We start from the raw sequence: 16,863 nt of genomic DNA, 5'->3' as shown, positions 1-16,863 counted from the left end.
TTACTTTTCAGATCAATATTTTATATTTAAAACATTTGATCATCTTTATAAAATAACTATAAAATAGCATTGTTATAGATTAGACTACCCAAAAGTATAGCTAAATTGTTAAGATTAGCTTCACGTTGACAACTTTAAAATGCTGCTTACATGTACATGTATGTCAATAAATCAGTATTAATATTCCAATAATTTATGAAAAATATAACTCTCTAAATGGGGACAGTTTACATAATGAGTAGCTATGTTTACTTTGATACTCTGAGTACATTTTGCTGCCAATACTTAAGTACTTTTACTTAAGTAAGATTTTGAATGCAGGACTTTTACTTGTAATGGAGTATCTTTACATCGTTGTATTGCTACTTTTACTTAAGTAAAAGATCTCAGTACTTCTTCCACCACTGCTCTTTAATATAGTCAAAGGTGTGTATTTATATAATTATAATGTTATGCCAACATTTAAATTAACTGCTGTGAGGTCACAGGTGTTTATCAAGTATTTTACAATGGCTGTGCTGCAGCCTGACCTTCTCATTTTTACTACAATATGCGATATAAATGGTATTGAAGATAAATGTGGTTAAAGTGAAACAACCCCTAAGCCAGTGGTTCTCAACGTGGGGTCCGGGGACCACCAGGGGTCCTTGAAGGGGTGCGTAGGGGTCCCGAGCAAACTGATGAATTGTTAAACTTTTATTTTGTTTACAAGAAGTTAACACAATTACAGAATGTAGAAGAATGACTGTTTTGATCATAGTTTCTCTGTTATCTCTCTACCTACAATACAGATAGTCATGGGATTCTGGACTAAATTATATCTAACAATAAAAATATTCTCAGATTTTCTCAAAATCTCATCAAATTGGGGTCCATGGCTCTAATGTGGACTAAATTAGGGGTCCTTGATATGAAAAAGGTTGAGAATCACTGCCCTGAGCTCCCTAAGCACTGAAATCCATAACTCCAACCAACTTCACCTATGTCAGACTCAACCGCCTGTTGTGCTGCTTCTTCCCCCTTCTTATCCTGTGCTATCAACCTCTAACTGTTTCTATAGGAAACGCGTCAAACCGGCCTATCGAGTGTTCCTCACCCTAGCTCTCTAAAAACCTACAGCTGTCCGTGTGGTTAGGCTCAATGGAACCACAACTCTCATTGCTGACAAGTCTAGCAGCAGCCGTTGCTGTGGGGAAGTCCACTTCCTCTGTACGTGTGAACAGAGGACTTTAAGGTCACAACCCCTGTGTATGTGGATCTGCTTTGTCTTGTCTAGTCCGGTCTGCACATTCTCCTCACCGGACGTTTGTGCTTCGTCCTCATTTTCCTCAACTGACTCAAACAACATGGCTTCCTCCTCCTTGTTGTGGTAGTAGGCCTCAAGCATCCATACTCAGAGCTTTCTGTTTTATAATGTAAATTCTGATTTCTCTGCCTTCCTGAATTCTGACATCACCATTCATTTCATTTTCACCGTCATCCATTTCAAATAGAACAAATAAAGAACAATTTTCAACACAATAGTCATTTCGTAAAATACCATGGCAGGACACAACTTCTTGCTGGAGTTTTTGGTTGGTGGTTGACATTGCAAGGTTTGCTTTGCTGCAAAACATGAACTCAAATGCATCATGTATAAACCCCATGTGTGTTAAGTGTGGAAAAGCTGTTCAGGAGCAACAAAAGTCTACAGAAAACTTCAGCTTTGAACCATTTAAGCTAGTGCTGGTCAGTTGGGGTCGCGCGGTTATTCCCATAGCACGTGCACGCAGCATTACGCCTCGCTCTCATCCTCCAATTAAATAAGGTGTGGCATTTTAGACCAATTAGCCGGTGTGACGTATGATAGCTAGGTCTTAAACGCACCTGGGTGTACTTCCACAACTACTCCGAGGCTTTGGACGGTTGGGTTTCCCCCTTGCTATACTGAAGCTGTCACTGACTTCTTCTTTCAGACATGTGCGGGGTTTTTGTCGGACTGCTGAAGGCCCGATGGGCTCTTGCTCCCAGGGCGGGCGGAATGATCCAGCAACGAGCAAACTATATCTTCAGCAAACCGCCTAAAGACAACATTGGCGCCGCAGTAAGTCAATAGAGGTTTAAACAGCCTCAATATGTCTTCCCTCTTCTTATGTGGAGACGTTGCTTATCGCGAAAAGACGGGTCTTTTGGGTCTTCTGGTAAATTCGGCACACAAGTGGTGCACCAAGCAGCACTGCATTTCCATAAAATCAACTTTTTAATCGGTTCGCACGTTTCGGTGCCACCCCACCACGTTGCATTTTGGTGGAAGAATATTGTGGCAGTTGAAAGGGGAACCAATTATCAAAGTCGGTGTTTTATTGAACTGAATGCTGCTAAGTACAATTTTATGTATGCCGAATTTAAGAATGGCTCCTAATGACTGGTAAATGTTCTTAAGTCATGTCTTACCAGGGGTGTATGTTTGTTAATAAGCAGGGCACTTTTTTTTTTGCCAGATTATTGAATGAAGTTTGGCGTTACGTTCTGTCCACGTGAGAGAATTAACGTTACTGAGACTAACGTAGAAGTGAACATGCCTGAAGTAACTTTAAGCTGCTAACTTTCTTTTCCCTTTTTAAAGTAATTGGATAAGTAACATGTTGGCTCCGTCCTGCAGGAGTCTGTGTTCGTCCTGACCGTCCTGACTCTGGCCACCCTCGGACCTTCTGGTTGGGTCCTTTCCCACCTCGACGATTATAAAAAAGCATGACTGGACCAGGCTCTTGAAACACTGTCTTAACTTGTCGAAGCCAGTGTGGTTGTTCTCCGAAGTCAAATGTTTGAACCGTTTCGGAGCTTTGATGGATGGGACGGGGGGGTGGGGGTGGTGGGGGTGGGTGTACACGTTACACACAATAAACTGAAGTTTCTTATTGATTTCTACCTGTACTGTCCTTGAATGATTATTTAGTGCAGTCCACCTTCCACACCAGTAGGTGGCGGAAATGAGTTGATTTTTAGCTGCTTGTCACAGTAGTATCAAAGAGTGTCAAACTGTCAAGATGGACACGCTTGTCCGCTAGACCGGAAGTCATATCGCACCGGCGTATAACTGAAAATATATTGTTGAATAGTCAACTAGGATACCTAGCTAATGCATATAGGAGCTAATTTGTTAAGTAACTGTCATGAATATTAACTCACATCAGACCAGACCTCACCATCTACGCATGCGTTACACTGTTAATCTGTAACATAATTATCAATTTTGTGTTGCAGTGTTAACTGCAGGCGAAATGGTAACAATGTTCCACTCTGATTTCACCCGTTAAATATGTTAAAATGAGCTGAGATGTCAATTTTGATTTCAGTTTATAATTGGAACCCTCGTTGTGATTATGCTGTGTTCAAGTCCCATGGGAAAGATGGTATATGCGAGCTCCTATTTAAGAAATTACAAGTACTGCTTAGTGAGCTTTCACCTGGTAAATACTGTTCACCTCAGCTTTCAGATGGTAAATACTACTAGAAAGTACTGTTCACTCAGCTTTCAGATGGTAAATACTACTAGAAAGTACTGTTCACTCAGCTTTCAGATGGTAAATACCACTGGGGAACTCAAGGTTTGATGATGGACAAGGATCTCTGATTTCACCAACAAGGAAATAGCTGTAGTCGAGTGTATCTAATGATATATTCATGTCAAATAAAATGAACAAAATTAACGATTTTTAACATAAGTCATTTTGTGATCACAGTTATTAAAATACCACAGCAGGATACAAGTATTCGCTGGATTTTCGGTTTGTGGTCGACATTGCAATGTTTAATTTGCTTTAATCACTCGGTGCATGTCTGTTAAGAGTAGAAAAGGCTTATCGAGAGCGACCAAAGTCAACAGAAAACTTTATTGCGCTGAAGTCGCACTGACGGTTTTTCCCATGGCTCCTGAATGCAGCATCACATTGTGGTCTTGACCTCCCTGGAAGTAGGCGGAAGTTAAACCTCTCGCTTCGCCTATAAACTCTCTGGAAACAAGCTACATACATCACCACAAGGCAGCAACATTTACACCAATACATTCCCCGTTTTACTCGCACGGAGCTCGTGAATATCACCGAACCGCGTCGCTGCGCTAATGTGCCTTTGAAAGCAGCATGAAGTCTCAGCTGCCTCGGACCAAAAAGCTCCCGGTACCGGCGTCCAAACCGGCCGGAGGGGAGGTTTCGCTGTCTTTCCACGACGAGCTCGTCGCCACAATACATGGGGCGTTCGAGGTGGCTGTGGACATCGCAGTACTGGAGGTGTCGAAGCTGGTCGGCCAGGCGATGGGAGACCTCCAGGACCGGATGCAACGGGAGAACGAGTCCCTGAAGCGACGGCTGCAGAAAGCGGAGGAAAAGCTGGAGTCCGTGCGGAGCGGCGCGGGGGAAAGAGGCGGCACCCCTCCCGCAAAGCAGCTGTTGAACGCCGCCAGCCGTACAGACCAGCCGCCCGCTCCTCAAAACAACCACAGAGGACCGAGGACTTCGACCGGCCACGCGGACCGGCCACCTGACCCCCAAAGCAACCGGGCAACCAGTTTGCATAAGCGGAACGCGGGCGATGACGTGAGGAGGGAGCCGGCTCGTCACGCGGCTGCCGTGGAAGAACAAAGAGAGAGAGAGAGTAACGGATATTTTAGTGAGATCTGTGAAAACGGACAGACACACTGTAAGGAGTTCCCCGACCCCGCCCCCAGAAACCCAGCTGCCTATGGTGCCTTGCTCAAGGGTGGGTTGCACTGCATTGGTGTCCAACACACACACAGAATATAAAATAAGTGACTAAAACAGCAGAAAGAATAATTGTGGGTTTATCATATGTTTCTGACTATTTCAATATATTCAAGTAGACTATGACTGGGAAATAGGGGGAAAGTAGAGATTATTAACACATATGGATTAAAGGTATACAGTTGTTGCATACAGATGTTATCAACAGACACAGTTGTTTACTTAAAGGGGAACGCCCTATGCATGCTGGCATGGCACTCCTGATCTCTGATAAATATTATAAGTAATAGGAGGATACGACATTTTGTTTTCTCGTGATGACGGGTTGATTATCTCGTTATATCTCGAGAAAACGAGATAATTAACTCGTGATCTCGAGATAACGGCATTAAAAAAAAAAAAATTGCAAGCACGGCCGTTCTCGGCTTCCGTACCCATTAGAGCTGCAACGATTAATCGATTAATCGATTAGTTGTCAACTATTAAATTAATCGCCAACTATTTTGATAATCGATTAATCAGTTTGAGTAATTTTTTAAGAAAAATAAGTGAAAATTCTCTGATTCCAGCTTCTTCAATGTGAATATTTTCTGGTTTCTTTCCTCTTCTATGACAGTAAACTGAATATCTTTGGGTTGTGGACAAAACAAGACATTTGAGGACGTCATCTTGGGCTTTGGGAAACACTGATCCACATTTTTCACCATTTTCTGACATTTTATAGACCAAACAACTAATCGATCAATCGAGAAAATAATCAACAGATTAATCGACAATGAAAATAATCGTTAGTTGCAGCCCTAGTACCCATCACAATATTTCATGAACTTTTTTCTTTTATGCCACATTTTATAAAGACGTAGAACACCTGCCACTATTTAAATAGACTTCTGAGCTTCTTGTTTTCACTTTAAAAAAAAAAAAAAAAAGTTTAATAATCCTCTAGTTACATCTTTTTTTTTCACGTAATGTAAGGAACATGTCTCTTCTGTTATGTTCGGTAACACTTTATAATAACCATCATTAATAAATGGTAAATTGATAGTTAATTAAACTTTAATTAATAGTTATTTTACTGTTAACAAACAATGAAATGATCATTAATGTTTACTAATTATTAGTAATGCTATAATTTATGTTATTTTATCATTCGTTTGTAAAATCATTTGTTTATAAATTATATATTGTATCATAGCTGATAAGAGACGGTAAAAAGGGTAAAAAGCTATGATACAATATATAATTTATAAACAAATTATTTTATATTACACAAACGAATGATAAAATAACAAATTATAGCATTACTAATAATTAGTAAACATTATTAATGATCATTTCATTGTTTGTTAACAGTAAAATAACTATTAACTAAAGTTTAATTAACTATCAATTTACCATTTATTAATGATGGTTATTATAAAGTGTTACCTTATGTTCTATTACTTTCTGAATAATATTGACATTTTTAATTCCCCTTTAAATTCGGAACCGTCTATCTTTCTTTCCCCCAGGAGCCAATGAGGAGAGCGGGGTGGACAAGTCCACGTTGGAGCGGGTCACGGTGAAGGAGGAGAGACCCGTGGAGGCCGGGGACGGTCCGGCCTGCTGTTTCGACTCGATGGGAGGTCTCGACGACTTTGGCCCCGAGAGCCTGTCTCTGGTCCAGTCCAAAATGCTGGAGGAGTGGAAACCGGAACTGCTGGAGATCGAGAGCCAAGAGGAGCCGGACGGCCTGCTGCCCTGCACCAGCCTGGCTCTGGGTGAGAAGGGGAAACAGCCACAAGATGTCTCTCTATAGCAGCAGATCCTTGTTAGAGGAGTTAACTGTTCAGGTTGACCTCAGTACTGAACTCTCTCTATTAGGGTTTCACCAATATAGGCTTCTGAAGGCTGATACTGATATTTTTGGATTGGTGCTGACGAGATTTGTGCCATTATTCAATATCTTTAAATTCAAATTCAACCATTCAGTGTTTCCCCACAGCACTGTATTCTTGTCAGGGTGGAAAAGCCTCTGAAACAGCATTTAGACCATCATGGGACACTAAAACTCTCCACTGAGCGGCCCATTTATGCACCAGGGAAGTCGTGTTACTTCACACACAAAAATAGCGACTCCTTAACCTTTGATATGTTCCAAAAATCCACAGACATCAGGAATCGTGGTGATGTCAGTATCCTGATCACGGCAAGCATCCACTGAATAAAAAAAATGCGCGAATTCGGTAAAACATAATAGAACGTTCATTGTTGTTGATTAGATGGATAGATAGATAGATAGATAGATAAATACTTTATTGATCCCGAAGGAAATTCTGGTGTACAGTAGCTTCCAATGTGTACATTACAGGATAGGAATGTACAAATAGAAAATTCTGAAAAACCAGTCCTGGCAGAGACTGGGAAAAGAAAGAAAGTGCCTGTGCAATCTGCAGTATGTAGACAACTATGCATATACAAAACTGAGTAAACTAGATCTAAATATACATATATACATACACACACACACACACACATGCATCATCATATACTGTATATACATACATATACATACATCTCAGTGGGCCGGATCCCAGATTATGAAATAGTCCAACTTGCCCAGCATGCTGATGATGGACTCGCTCTACAGAAGGTAGAGTGTTGTTGCGATGACAACTCTGACCAACAGAGGTCAGCATTGGACCAGAAAATACACATAGGGTGCATCCCAAGTCTCTTATTTGATATTTCCTCGCTCCTCGCTCCTCGTTCTGCTCCGCCATTTTCGAAGGTCGTCCCAAAGCTCTTATTTCTGCTCCGAGGAGCGAGGAGCGAGGAGGGATCTCTGAGGAGCTGTGAGCGAGGAGACACGAGAGAGAGCAGCCTTCCCGGAAGACTTTCAGCTGAACGCCGTGATGTTAATTACGTCATGACGTCGCTTCACCTGACGCTCCAGAGGAAAGGACGTCTCATTTCTCTAAAAACATATTTCCTTGTTTCCTCGCATGGTTTCCTTTTATACCCATAGACCCTTTTATTAAAGGGTCTATGGGTGCATCCCAAGTCTCTTAAATTGCATCCACGTTTCCCTCACTTGCGTCTCAGTCCCTCCTACCGAGGACGCATGGAGAGACGCAAGTGAGGGAAACGTGGATGCAATTTAAGAGACTTGGGATGCACCCATAGACCCTTTAATAAAAGGCCAATATCGCCCCCCTATATCAGTCTAACCCCAGTCTCTGTATTTGATTCCTCTCCAGCTCATCTTCCAAACATGCCCACCAGCGTCCCGCCGGTCAGCGACCTCCCCTCCCTCTCCTCCGACTTCCCCAACATCTTCCAGGCCGCGGAGCCCGTCCCCGTCCCCGCCCCCGCCGGCCCGCCGCAGGTCTACGACGTCCACGTCCGGGCCGCCGCCCCCCGCAGCAGCAGCAGCCTCGGCCCCCACTCCGCCCCGGGCCCCAACGCCTGCAAGATCTGCGGCCAGACCTTCCAGCAGCCCAGCCTGCTGCGGCGGCACTACGGTCAGTGCCAGCAGAGGCTCCAGCAGCGGTGCCGGCCGGCGGCGGCGGCGGCGGCGGCGGCGGCGGCGGCGGCGGGCAGCAGGAGGACCAAGCTGCAGCTCTACCCGCCCGGCTGCAGCCCGTTCCGCTGCGGCGAGTGCGACCGGGAGTTCAACCGCCTGGAGAACCTCAAGACCCACCTGCGCATCCACACCGGGGAGCGGCCGTACACCTGCTCCGTGTGCTCCAAGTGCTTCCGCCACTCGGGGGCGCTGACCCGGCACTTCCGCATCCACACCGGGGAGAAGCCCTACGTCTGCGGCCAGTGCGGCAAGTCGTTCCGGAACTGCGGAGGGCTGAAATTCCACCAGCGCTCCCACAGCAGACAATGACGAGAGGGGGGGGGGGGGTTCGACTGATAATGTGGTTTATGACACCAAGATTTTTTGGATGCAAGCTGGTATTTTTATGCCAATACACAATATCTTTAAATTTGACTATTTCCATCCCCAAAAATCCCATTATTGCAGGTTTTGCAGACTGTTAAGTAAAATCCTCCCACACCACACTGGAATGGTTTCTCTGGTCAGATATCTGATATAGGGACGATAATAATAAATTCATATTGACTAGCTGTGGTCAGTATGAACCTCCATCATATCAGAGGTGGACTACACTGACCGGACCATATCTGGATTTGAATAAAAGGCCAGTATCAACCCGATATTTCTGTAACCTATTGGTCTAACCTTCAATGATAGTGCCTGGACATTTTCTGGAGAGCATCAGGATATGGGTGAACCTGATCCAGCTGCACCACAAGCTCTCTACTGTCTATACATATATATATATATATATATTTAATTTAACCTTTTTTCTACCATGTAGTCTCTTTGAGATTCTGAATCTTGTTTTTAAGAGATGTGGCCAAGAAAGCAGCATCTTAAAAATGTGAACATTATAAAAAAAAAACAACAAAATAATACACATAAACTAACATGGAATTTTATATTCTGTGATGGGTAAAGTGCATCTTATTGAGCTGGCCTCTCTCATATCTTACAGTGTTAGATCACTTGAACAGACGTAGGTAATCTTTATTTCAGTGTTTGCGCAGTAGGATGGAGAGAATAAAACAGGGAGACACAGGTCATCCCCAGTGTTTCATAGTATGACATGAAATGTTTGTAATTTCATGAAGTTCTGTTGGTTTGTTCCCTGTTTTAGGATGCAATTATTAAAGAAAGTCAAGCCTGTTTGTGTTTGTGCTTTTTTTATTCTGATTTTGTTGATCTTGGCTTGAGCCAGTTTAGATGTATTTTTATTCTTTTGTTTCATTTTATCCAAATATGCCTTTCTTACTTTGACCACAGGGTTCCTGCACAGGTCTGGAAAGTCTGGGAATGTATAGAAAACAAATTTGGAAGTATGGTTTTAGACCCTGTCATCTCACATACTGAAATCTCATTTTGATATTTGTTGCTCTAAAGAATAATTTTATATATATTTACAGTATATGATATGGCATAGTTATCAGCAAAAGTAACATTTAACACCAAATCAAGAAATTAGGGTCTGGAAAAAGTCTAGAATTTGGAATCTCATTTATTAAAATTAAAATCTTTAGAATGATTTAAATATGGCTGGTCAGACAGTGGCCTCGTGTTTGTTTCTATAATACTATTATTTTCTCAGTTTTTTACACATGGCAGTTTTATGTTTCCAATGGGGTTGATGGTTGAAGTCTCCAGTGGGTTTTTCAAGGCTGATACTGATGATTTTGGATCAAAAACTATAGCTGATAGCCAATATTTTGTGCAAATATTTGATAACTTCAAAGTATTCAATGTTTCCCGCAGCATTGGGACACTAAAACTCTCCATTGAAACCCAGGAAATATAATAACAAGACCCACTCCCCTAGAATTTTGATTTTCACACTATGAAAAAAAAATGTTCTTGCTGTATAGAGCCAATTACACTATGTTATTGCCTCAAGCTGTCATATCACATTTTCTTTCCATGCACCTATGAAAGATCAATTCCTTGATAATAAGACACTTTCCATGTATATGGCCGCTGCCCCTCCCATATCCACTTGATTGGCATGTGTCCGTCACCACCTGCCCCCTCCTCCCATCCCCTCCATCATATTAAAGCCCCATTCTTCCCTCTGTGGGCTCAGTTTCCTCCACCTGATTCTTCAACCCCATTCCCAACAGACTGGGATGGACTGGAGTACTTACGGTAAGGCACCTATCCCATCTGCTCAGCGTTTCACTTTTAAACTAACATCATGACAAGCTCGAGTCGTTTCTGATGAATTCCTTGTTTGCTAAAATTTTGGTGTTCTCTATTAAATATTGAACTTGGCAGAAGGTTTAGTAGAGGTTGTGTAGTTTAAAACCATGAGCAGAACCTAAAAAGGGCTGTGAATGATGTATAACTGCATATGTTTTGGGATCATAATGACGTTTGGTAACAATTTACTTGAAATACAGTAAGTTTAAATGCTTAAAGTATAAGGAATTAAAAGGCATAAGTGCATTGTAATCACATTGTGAGTGCATATTTATTCAAATCAATATAAGTTAAAAAAAAATGTGCACAAAATTTATGGGGCAACTGTATAGTTAATGAAATTATATTAAATTGAATGGATTTTTTTTTTTTTAGCTTTGTCTCATGATTACATGAGTTTAAATGGGTAAAGTATAAGGCATTGTAAGGCATAAGTGCATTGTAATCACATTGTCAGTGCATGATAATTATGAGAATCTGTATCATTTTGAAAAATGTGCACAAAATTTATGGGGCAGCTGTGTAGTTAATGAAATTATATTAAATCAAATCGTTTTTGGGTTTTTTTTTTAGCTTTGTCTCATGATTACATTGTAAGAAAAGTTCATCTGTGCTTCCAATGGTTTTATAAGCTGCTTGTAATGGACCACAATGCATTTAAGTAAAGTGTTACCTGATGTTATTGCTTTTTTTTCTCCGACCAAGAGCCGGACCCCCTGGAGGTCCCTCCTCTCACCCCCACCAGTAAGGAGGTCCTCAGCCAGGCGGTGAAGGCCAGTTTCGCCGGTTTTGCCCAGGAGAGAATCAGCCGACACTTCCCACAAGGTACCGCAAGACCCACTTGGAGCATATTCTAATACAGTGGTTCTCAACGTGGGGTCCGGGGACCACCAGGGGGTCCCCAGCAAATTGATGAATTGTTAAACTTCACCATTATTTCATTTACAAGACGTTAGCACAAGTAGAGAATGTAGAAGAATGACTGTTTTGATCTGTTATCTCTCTACCTACAATACAGACAGTCATGGAGTTCTGGCCAAAATCATATCTGACAATAAAAGTATTCTCAAATTTGGGTCCGAGAGACAAAATCTCATCAAATGGGGGTCTGTGGCCCTAATGTGGACTAAATTAGGGGTCCTTGATATGAAAAAGGTTGAGAATCACTGTTCTAATAGTCAAAAGACGTTACACCATCATAAAACGATTGGGAATGTGCTCATATCTTGGTCTAGATCCTAACTTGTGGTCTCAGTGGGAGGTGAGCCACTGGCTGGACTGGTGCCAGGCTGAGTTCGGCCTCCAGTGCCTGGGCTCGGACCTGAGGGGCCTGCAGGGCAGCGAGCTCTGCGGCCTGGACAGAGAGGCTTTCCTGGGCCTGACCTCCGACTGCACCGCCGGAGAGATCCTGTGGGAGCATCTGGAGACCATGAGAAGAGGTACAGCTGAAAAACAGGACCAGAGAAAGAGTTCTAAGGCTCTTCAGTGTCTGAGGGGATGTTGGTGACATTCAATCTCGTCTCCTTGTCATTTGAATTTTCCAGAGAGTGAATATGACTGTAGTTCATCACTAGCTGCCTGCACAATGCCGTCTTACTGCCACTCTCAAATGAACAAAGGTAACTGTTACTTTCATGTTTCTTATCTAACTTATAACTATCACATACATCAAAATCATCACAATTGTCCCTTGGTTCATGTGATAATCTTGCCTAAACAAGTTTATAATTCCCTTGTCCATTTTACCCCACCAGATAATTATTCAGCCTATGTCGAGCAGCATCCAGACAAGCATCTTCAGTATCATCACACAGAGAGTATAGACCTCCATGCTCTGGACCCTGTGACGGTGCAACATCAAGACTATTACCTGGTCAAAACAGAGGACCCTCATAGGAACATGGCCTCTGCCGCTCTGCTGCAAGAACCAGGAGGAAATGGAGGTAAGAGGGGAATTTACACTTTTTTGAAAGATTTTTGGGCATTTTCACTTTATTTGACAGTTCAAAGTAGAGAGAGACAGGAAAGGTTGGGAGAAAGACCACAAAGGTCCTGGGCTGGATCCAAATCTAGGATGACACATTTACAGTTCATGTCTTAGCCCATCAGGACAGCCCTAAATGTTATACTTTTAAAGGTAAAATATGACACAAAGATATTATATCCTTGAATTATATTAGACAGTAGAGGCATGGCAGTTGTGTCACAAATCTCCTATCAACCAGGTGTAGCTGCATCACAGAGGTCCACTAGAGAACTGGCTGTGTGCAAATAATGTCCGTTCAGTAATACTAGTAAAAGTAAATTTGTAGATTTGTTTCCAAATGTATACCTTGACACACTTGTCTTTGTCCCTAGTCTCCACTCTAAAACACTCTGAGTTTTAGCATGAATAGCATCCAGTTAACCTGAGTTGGTGTTTGGCTTGTTAACTAACTTAGCTAACTAGCCATCCTTCCATCCATCCACCCATCCATTTTCTAGCTGCCTATCTGGATCAGGGTTGTGGTGACAACAGCCAACTAGCTAGCAGGCTAATTTAGCAAAGCAACTGATTTTAATGTTAACTACTAGTTACTACTAACACTCCCCCTAGTGGGGTCATCCCTATGTTCCCTCAGCCCTATGTTCCCTCAGCATCAGAGGGTTAGGGTTAGGGTTAGGGGGCGGGTTAGGGGGCGAAAGGGGCGAAAACATTACCTCATTGGCGGAGGTACTGATCTGAGGAAACATAGGGCTGAGGGAACATAGACACGCTCCCCTTCTAGTAGTTATTGTGAAATCAGATATGTTAACAGGATAGTGATACTGTAGTTACCATACCAATGGCCAGTTCCAGACACCTTTGGGCCAAATCCAGACACTCATCAATATTTTAAAATTTAAATTTCAGCCTCTCAAATATGTGTGATTTCACATCACTTGCCTTATGGTAGGAGACTCTTCAAATATTGTGCTAGAAAACTGTAAACTGCATCAAAGAGTGTGTGTCTGGAATTGGCCATCAGTACATTGGCTAGCCAGATACAATTGTTAGCTAGCTAACAAGCTACATTATCTAAATACAAGATTAATCAGATGTATCAGTGATGAAATGATCAGCTCCTAGTCAAAAGCAGCACAGATGTTAACCATGTCTATTCAATTCTGTTGCCAAGTCGTACGCTTAGAAACACAACCACCCTGTGTACAGCTATTATGGCTCAAGAGTCTAGGACCTCCAATATGGCCACAGAGGGTGTGTTACATCACCTGAAAGCCCTGTACTGCTATAAACCTGCCTTGTTCCCGATCCCCTGTGTTTCTACACTCTTGCACTTCCAGAGACGGACTCAGAAATCGAGATTCTCCACAGTGATGACTCTGACATCGCGGGCTCTCTGTCCTGGACCGGTCCACTCCAGGACATGGAGCCAGGAATGGAAGACACCATGTCCGAGGAGGCCTTCGCCTTACCACAGCCGCCGAGCTTCAAAGAGTTTGTAGGGAACAAGACGGATCAGGGCAGAGCTGTGATACCGGCAGCCATCCTCGCTGGTTATACCGGTGAGATAAACGATCATCCATCACATGTGGATCATGTCCGTTCGAGATCTATCCAACTGATATTCAAGCTGATTCTTCCCATTGTATTTCAATAGGAAATGGATCCATTCAGCTGTGGCAGTTTCTATTGGAGCTTCTGACAGACCGCAGCTGTCAATCATGTATAAGCTGGACAGGCGATGGGTGGGAGTTCAAGCTGACAGACCCTGATGAGGTAGATCAGATGTCCATACTAGGGTTTGAACCATACGGGACTTTCAAGGCCGGAACCAATACTGATATTGTTGGATTGAAGTTGCTGATTAGTCTTTGTTTAGTGCTGATATTCAATGTCTATAAAGATATTACAAGTGTTTCCCCCATAATTTAATTGTTGTTAGGATGGAAAAGCCTCTGAAACAGCATGTAGACCATCATGGGACACTAAAACTCTCCAATATTAATGATAAACATGTGTGGAATCTGATCAAAATGTCTCAGTAGGATCAGTTCAGGTTAAGGACTTCCCATAGACAACATGTGTAGTATTGAATAATTCTACAATAAAAACAGTACGTAATCAATCAAACTGCATCATATCCATCATATCAGAGGTGGACCACACTGACTGGACCAGATCTGATTTTTAATAAAAGGACAATATCGGCAAACCATACATCGGTCTGACCCTAGTTCATACAGTCACCTCTATGAGACTCTAGGTGATTGTTTTTGTCATTTTACAATGTTCAGAAATTAAAGGTGCTACGTGTATCATTTTTAACCATCAATATATCATTGAACTGTGAAATGAACTGTGATACCGTGGTATAATTACCGTAAACAAATGAGACCATGGTGGAGACTGTCTCACACCACCAGTGGTTTTGTTATTGAGAGCGTTTCTCAAAATTTACACTACATTTCCCATAAACCTCATTGCTTCCAATCCTCAATGTAAAATGCAGTGTAGAGGCCAGTAGAGACTGCCGATCTTCTTGGCAACTGTTTCATTTGTTTACGGTAATTATACTAATACCTCAAAATAAATGTGGTAATGATTAATTGAAGTTAAAATCCTACACATAGCACCTTTAATGGCTAATGTTGAAGTTCTGAGGAGAGCCCTGTAGCTCTAAAACAGTGGTTCTCAACCTTTTTCATATCATATCCTAATCTTTAGTCCACATTAGGGCCATGGACCCCCATTTGATGCGATTTTGTCCCTCGGACCCAAATCTGAGAATATTTTTATTGTTAGATATGATTTTGTCCAGAACTGACTGTCTATATTGTAGGGAGAGAGAGAGATAACAGAGAAACTATGATCAAAAAAGTCAGTCTCCTGCATTCTATAATTGTTCTTGTAAATGAAATAATGAAGTTTAACGATTCATCAATTTGCTGGGGACCCCCTGGGATGCCCTCAAGGACCCCTGGTGGTCCGCGGACCCCACGTTGAGAACCACCGCTCTAAAAGCCCTCTGGTATTACTACACGGTTTTGTCTCCAGGTAGCGCTGCTATGGGGTCGGAGGAAGAACAAACCCAAGATGAACTACGAGAAGCTGAGCCGCAGCCTGCGCTACTATTACGACAAGAACATCATCCACAAGACGGCCGGCAAACGCTACGTCTACCGCTTCGTCTGCAACCTGCAAGGCCTGCTGGGATACGAGGCCGGGGAGCTGCACACCATGTTGGAGATCAGCAGCAAGAGTCACAAATGACGTCAGACAGACACTGGCAAAGGAGCAAAGAGACTAAACTGTTTCATATGGGGCCTTCGGCTTAGGACGCTTATCACTTTCATTATTTATGAGATTAAACCAGTTGAGGCCAATGTGGGTAATACACAACGTGTAATCTGTGTACATGTGTGGGAGGATGCTGAGGGCGTCAAACAATAAAAACTCACAACAAAGTCATTTCTGTATATCTTTATGTGTGAATACTAGGATTGGACGGATAGACTGGTTTGCCAATATATTTGTCCAGTATTGACCTTTTATTAAAAATCGTCCACCTCTGATATGATGAATATGATGCAGTTTGATCGATTACATATTTACTGTAGAATTGATCAATACTACACTGGATGTCTATGGGAAGCCCTCAATTTGAATTGATCCTAATGAGACATTTTGATCGGATTCCGCACAAGTTTGAATGAATGTTTTATTAATAGTAGCAGCAGTAGTAGTAGTTGAAGTATTAGTATTAGTATCGGTATTGCCCTTAAAAAAAGAAGCGCACTTTGACTTGTGACTAGAAGGTTGCTGGTTTGAATCCTTAAATTAGCTGGTGAAAATAATATAGGACTAGCAGGACTCTGAACGCCCAACTGCTCATTGGTCAACAGTAGAAGGCTATGGTTGTACTGGGCAGCTCCCAGTGTATGAATGGGAGGCAGGATGATGCTCAGTTGAGTTTCCCTGGATAAATAAAGGTTAAAAATTGTATACTCAAGTGAGAAATTAGCAGGATGGGATGAAACGTCTGTAAGATGTAAGATGTGTGCAGTGGTGGAAGAAGTACTCAGATCTTTTACTTTAGTAAAAGTAGAAATACCACAGTATAAAAATACTCTGTTACAAGTAAAAGTCCTTCATTCAAAATGTTACTTAAGTATTAGCATCAAAATGTACTTAAAGCAACAAAAGTACTCATTATGCAGAATGGTCCATTTCAGAATAATACAGTATATATTATATTATTGAATTATAATTATTGATGCATTAATGTGTAAGCATCACTTTAATGTTGCAGCTGGAAAAGGTGGGGCTGATTTCCACTACTTTATATACTGCTGGGTAGC

At 42.1% G+C, this 16,863-nt stretch overlaps 2 protein-coding genes across 2 annotated transcripts; both read left to right on the top strand.

The window, feature by feature from the left end:
* The first annotated feature begins 4,121 nt into the window (after window positions 1–4,121).
* On the top strand, window positions 4,122–8,613 carry LOC139666984 (uncharacterized). The gene is made up of 3 exons (XM_071546348.1): window positions 4,122–4,737; window positions 6,251–6,499; window positions 7,979–8,613. The coding sequence occupies exons 1-3, from the start codon at window positions 4,122–4,124 to the stop codon at window positions 8,611–8,613; spliced, it is 1,500 nt and encodes a 499-aa protein (XP_071402449.1).
* Window positions 8,614–10,688: 2,075 nt separating this feature from the next.
* On the top strand, window positions 10,689–15,775 carry LOC139666983 (protein c-ets-1-B-like). Its single transcript, XM_071546347.1, has 7 exons — window positions 10,689–10,698; window positions 11,227–11,346; window positions 11,757–11,960; window positions 12,276–12,464; window positions 13,846–14,067; window positions 14,163–14,281; window positions 15,560–15,775. The coding sequence occupies exons 1-7, from the start codon at window positions 10,689–10,691 to the stop codon at window positions 15,773–15,775; spliced, it is 1,080 nt and encodes a 359-aa protein (XP_071402448.1).
* Window positions 15,776–16,863: the final 1,088 nt, after the last annotated feature.

This window comes from Centroberyx affinis, unplaced genomic scaffold (assembly GCF_046629955.1).
Source record: "Centroberyx affinis isolate AG114_WGS23_722 - 3 ecotype Tasmania unplaced genomic scaffold, CSIRO-AGI_Caff_v1 ptg005233l_1, whole genome shotgun sequence".
In the NCBI taxonomy this organism is placed as follows: domain Eukaryota; kingdom Metazoa; phylum Chordata; class Actinopteri; order Beryciformes; family Berycidae; genus Centroberyx; species Centroberyx affinis.
The sequence above is the reverse complement of the archived record's forward strand: the minus strand, read 5'-3'. Positions and strand labels throughout refer to the sequence as shown.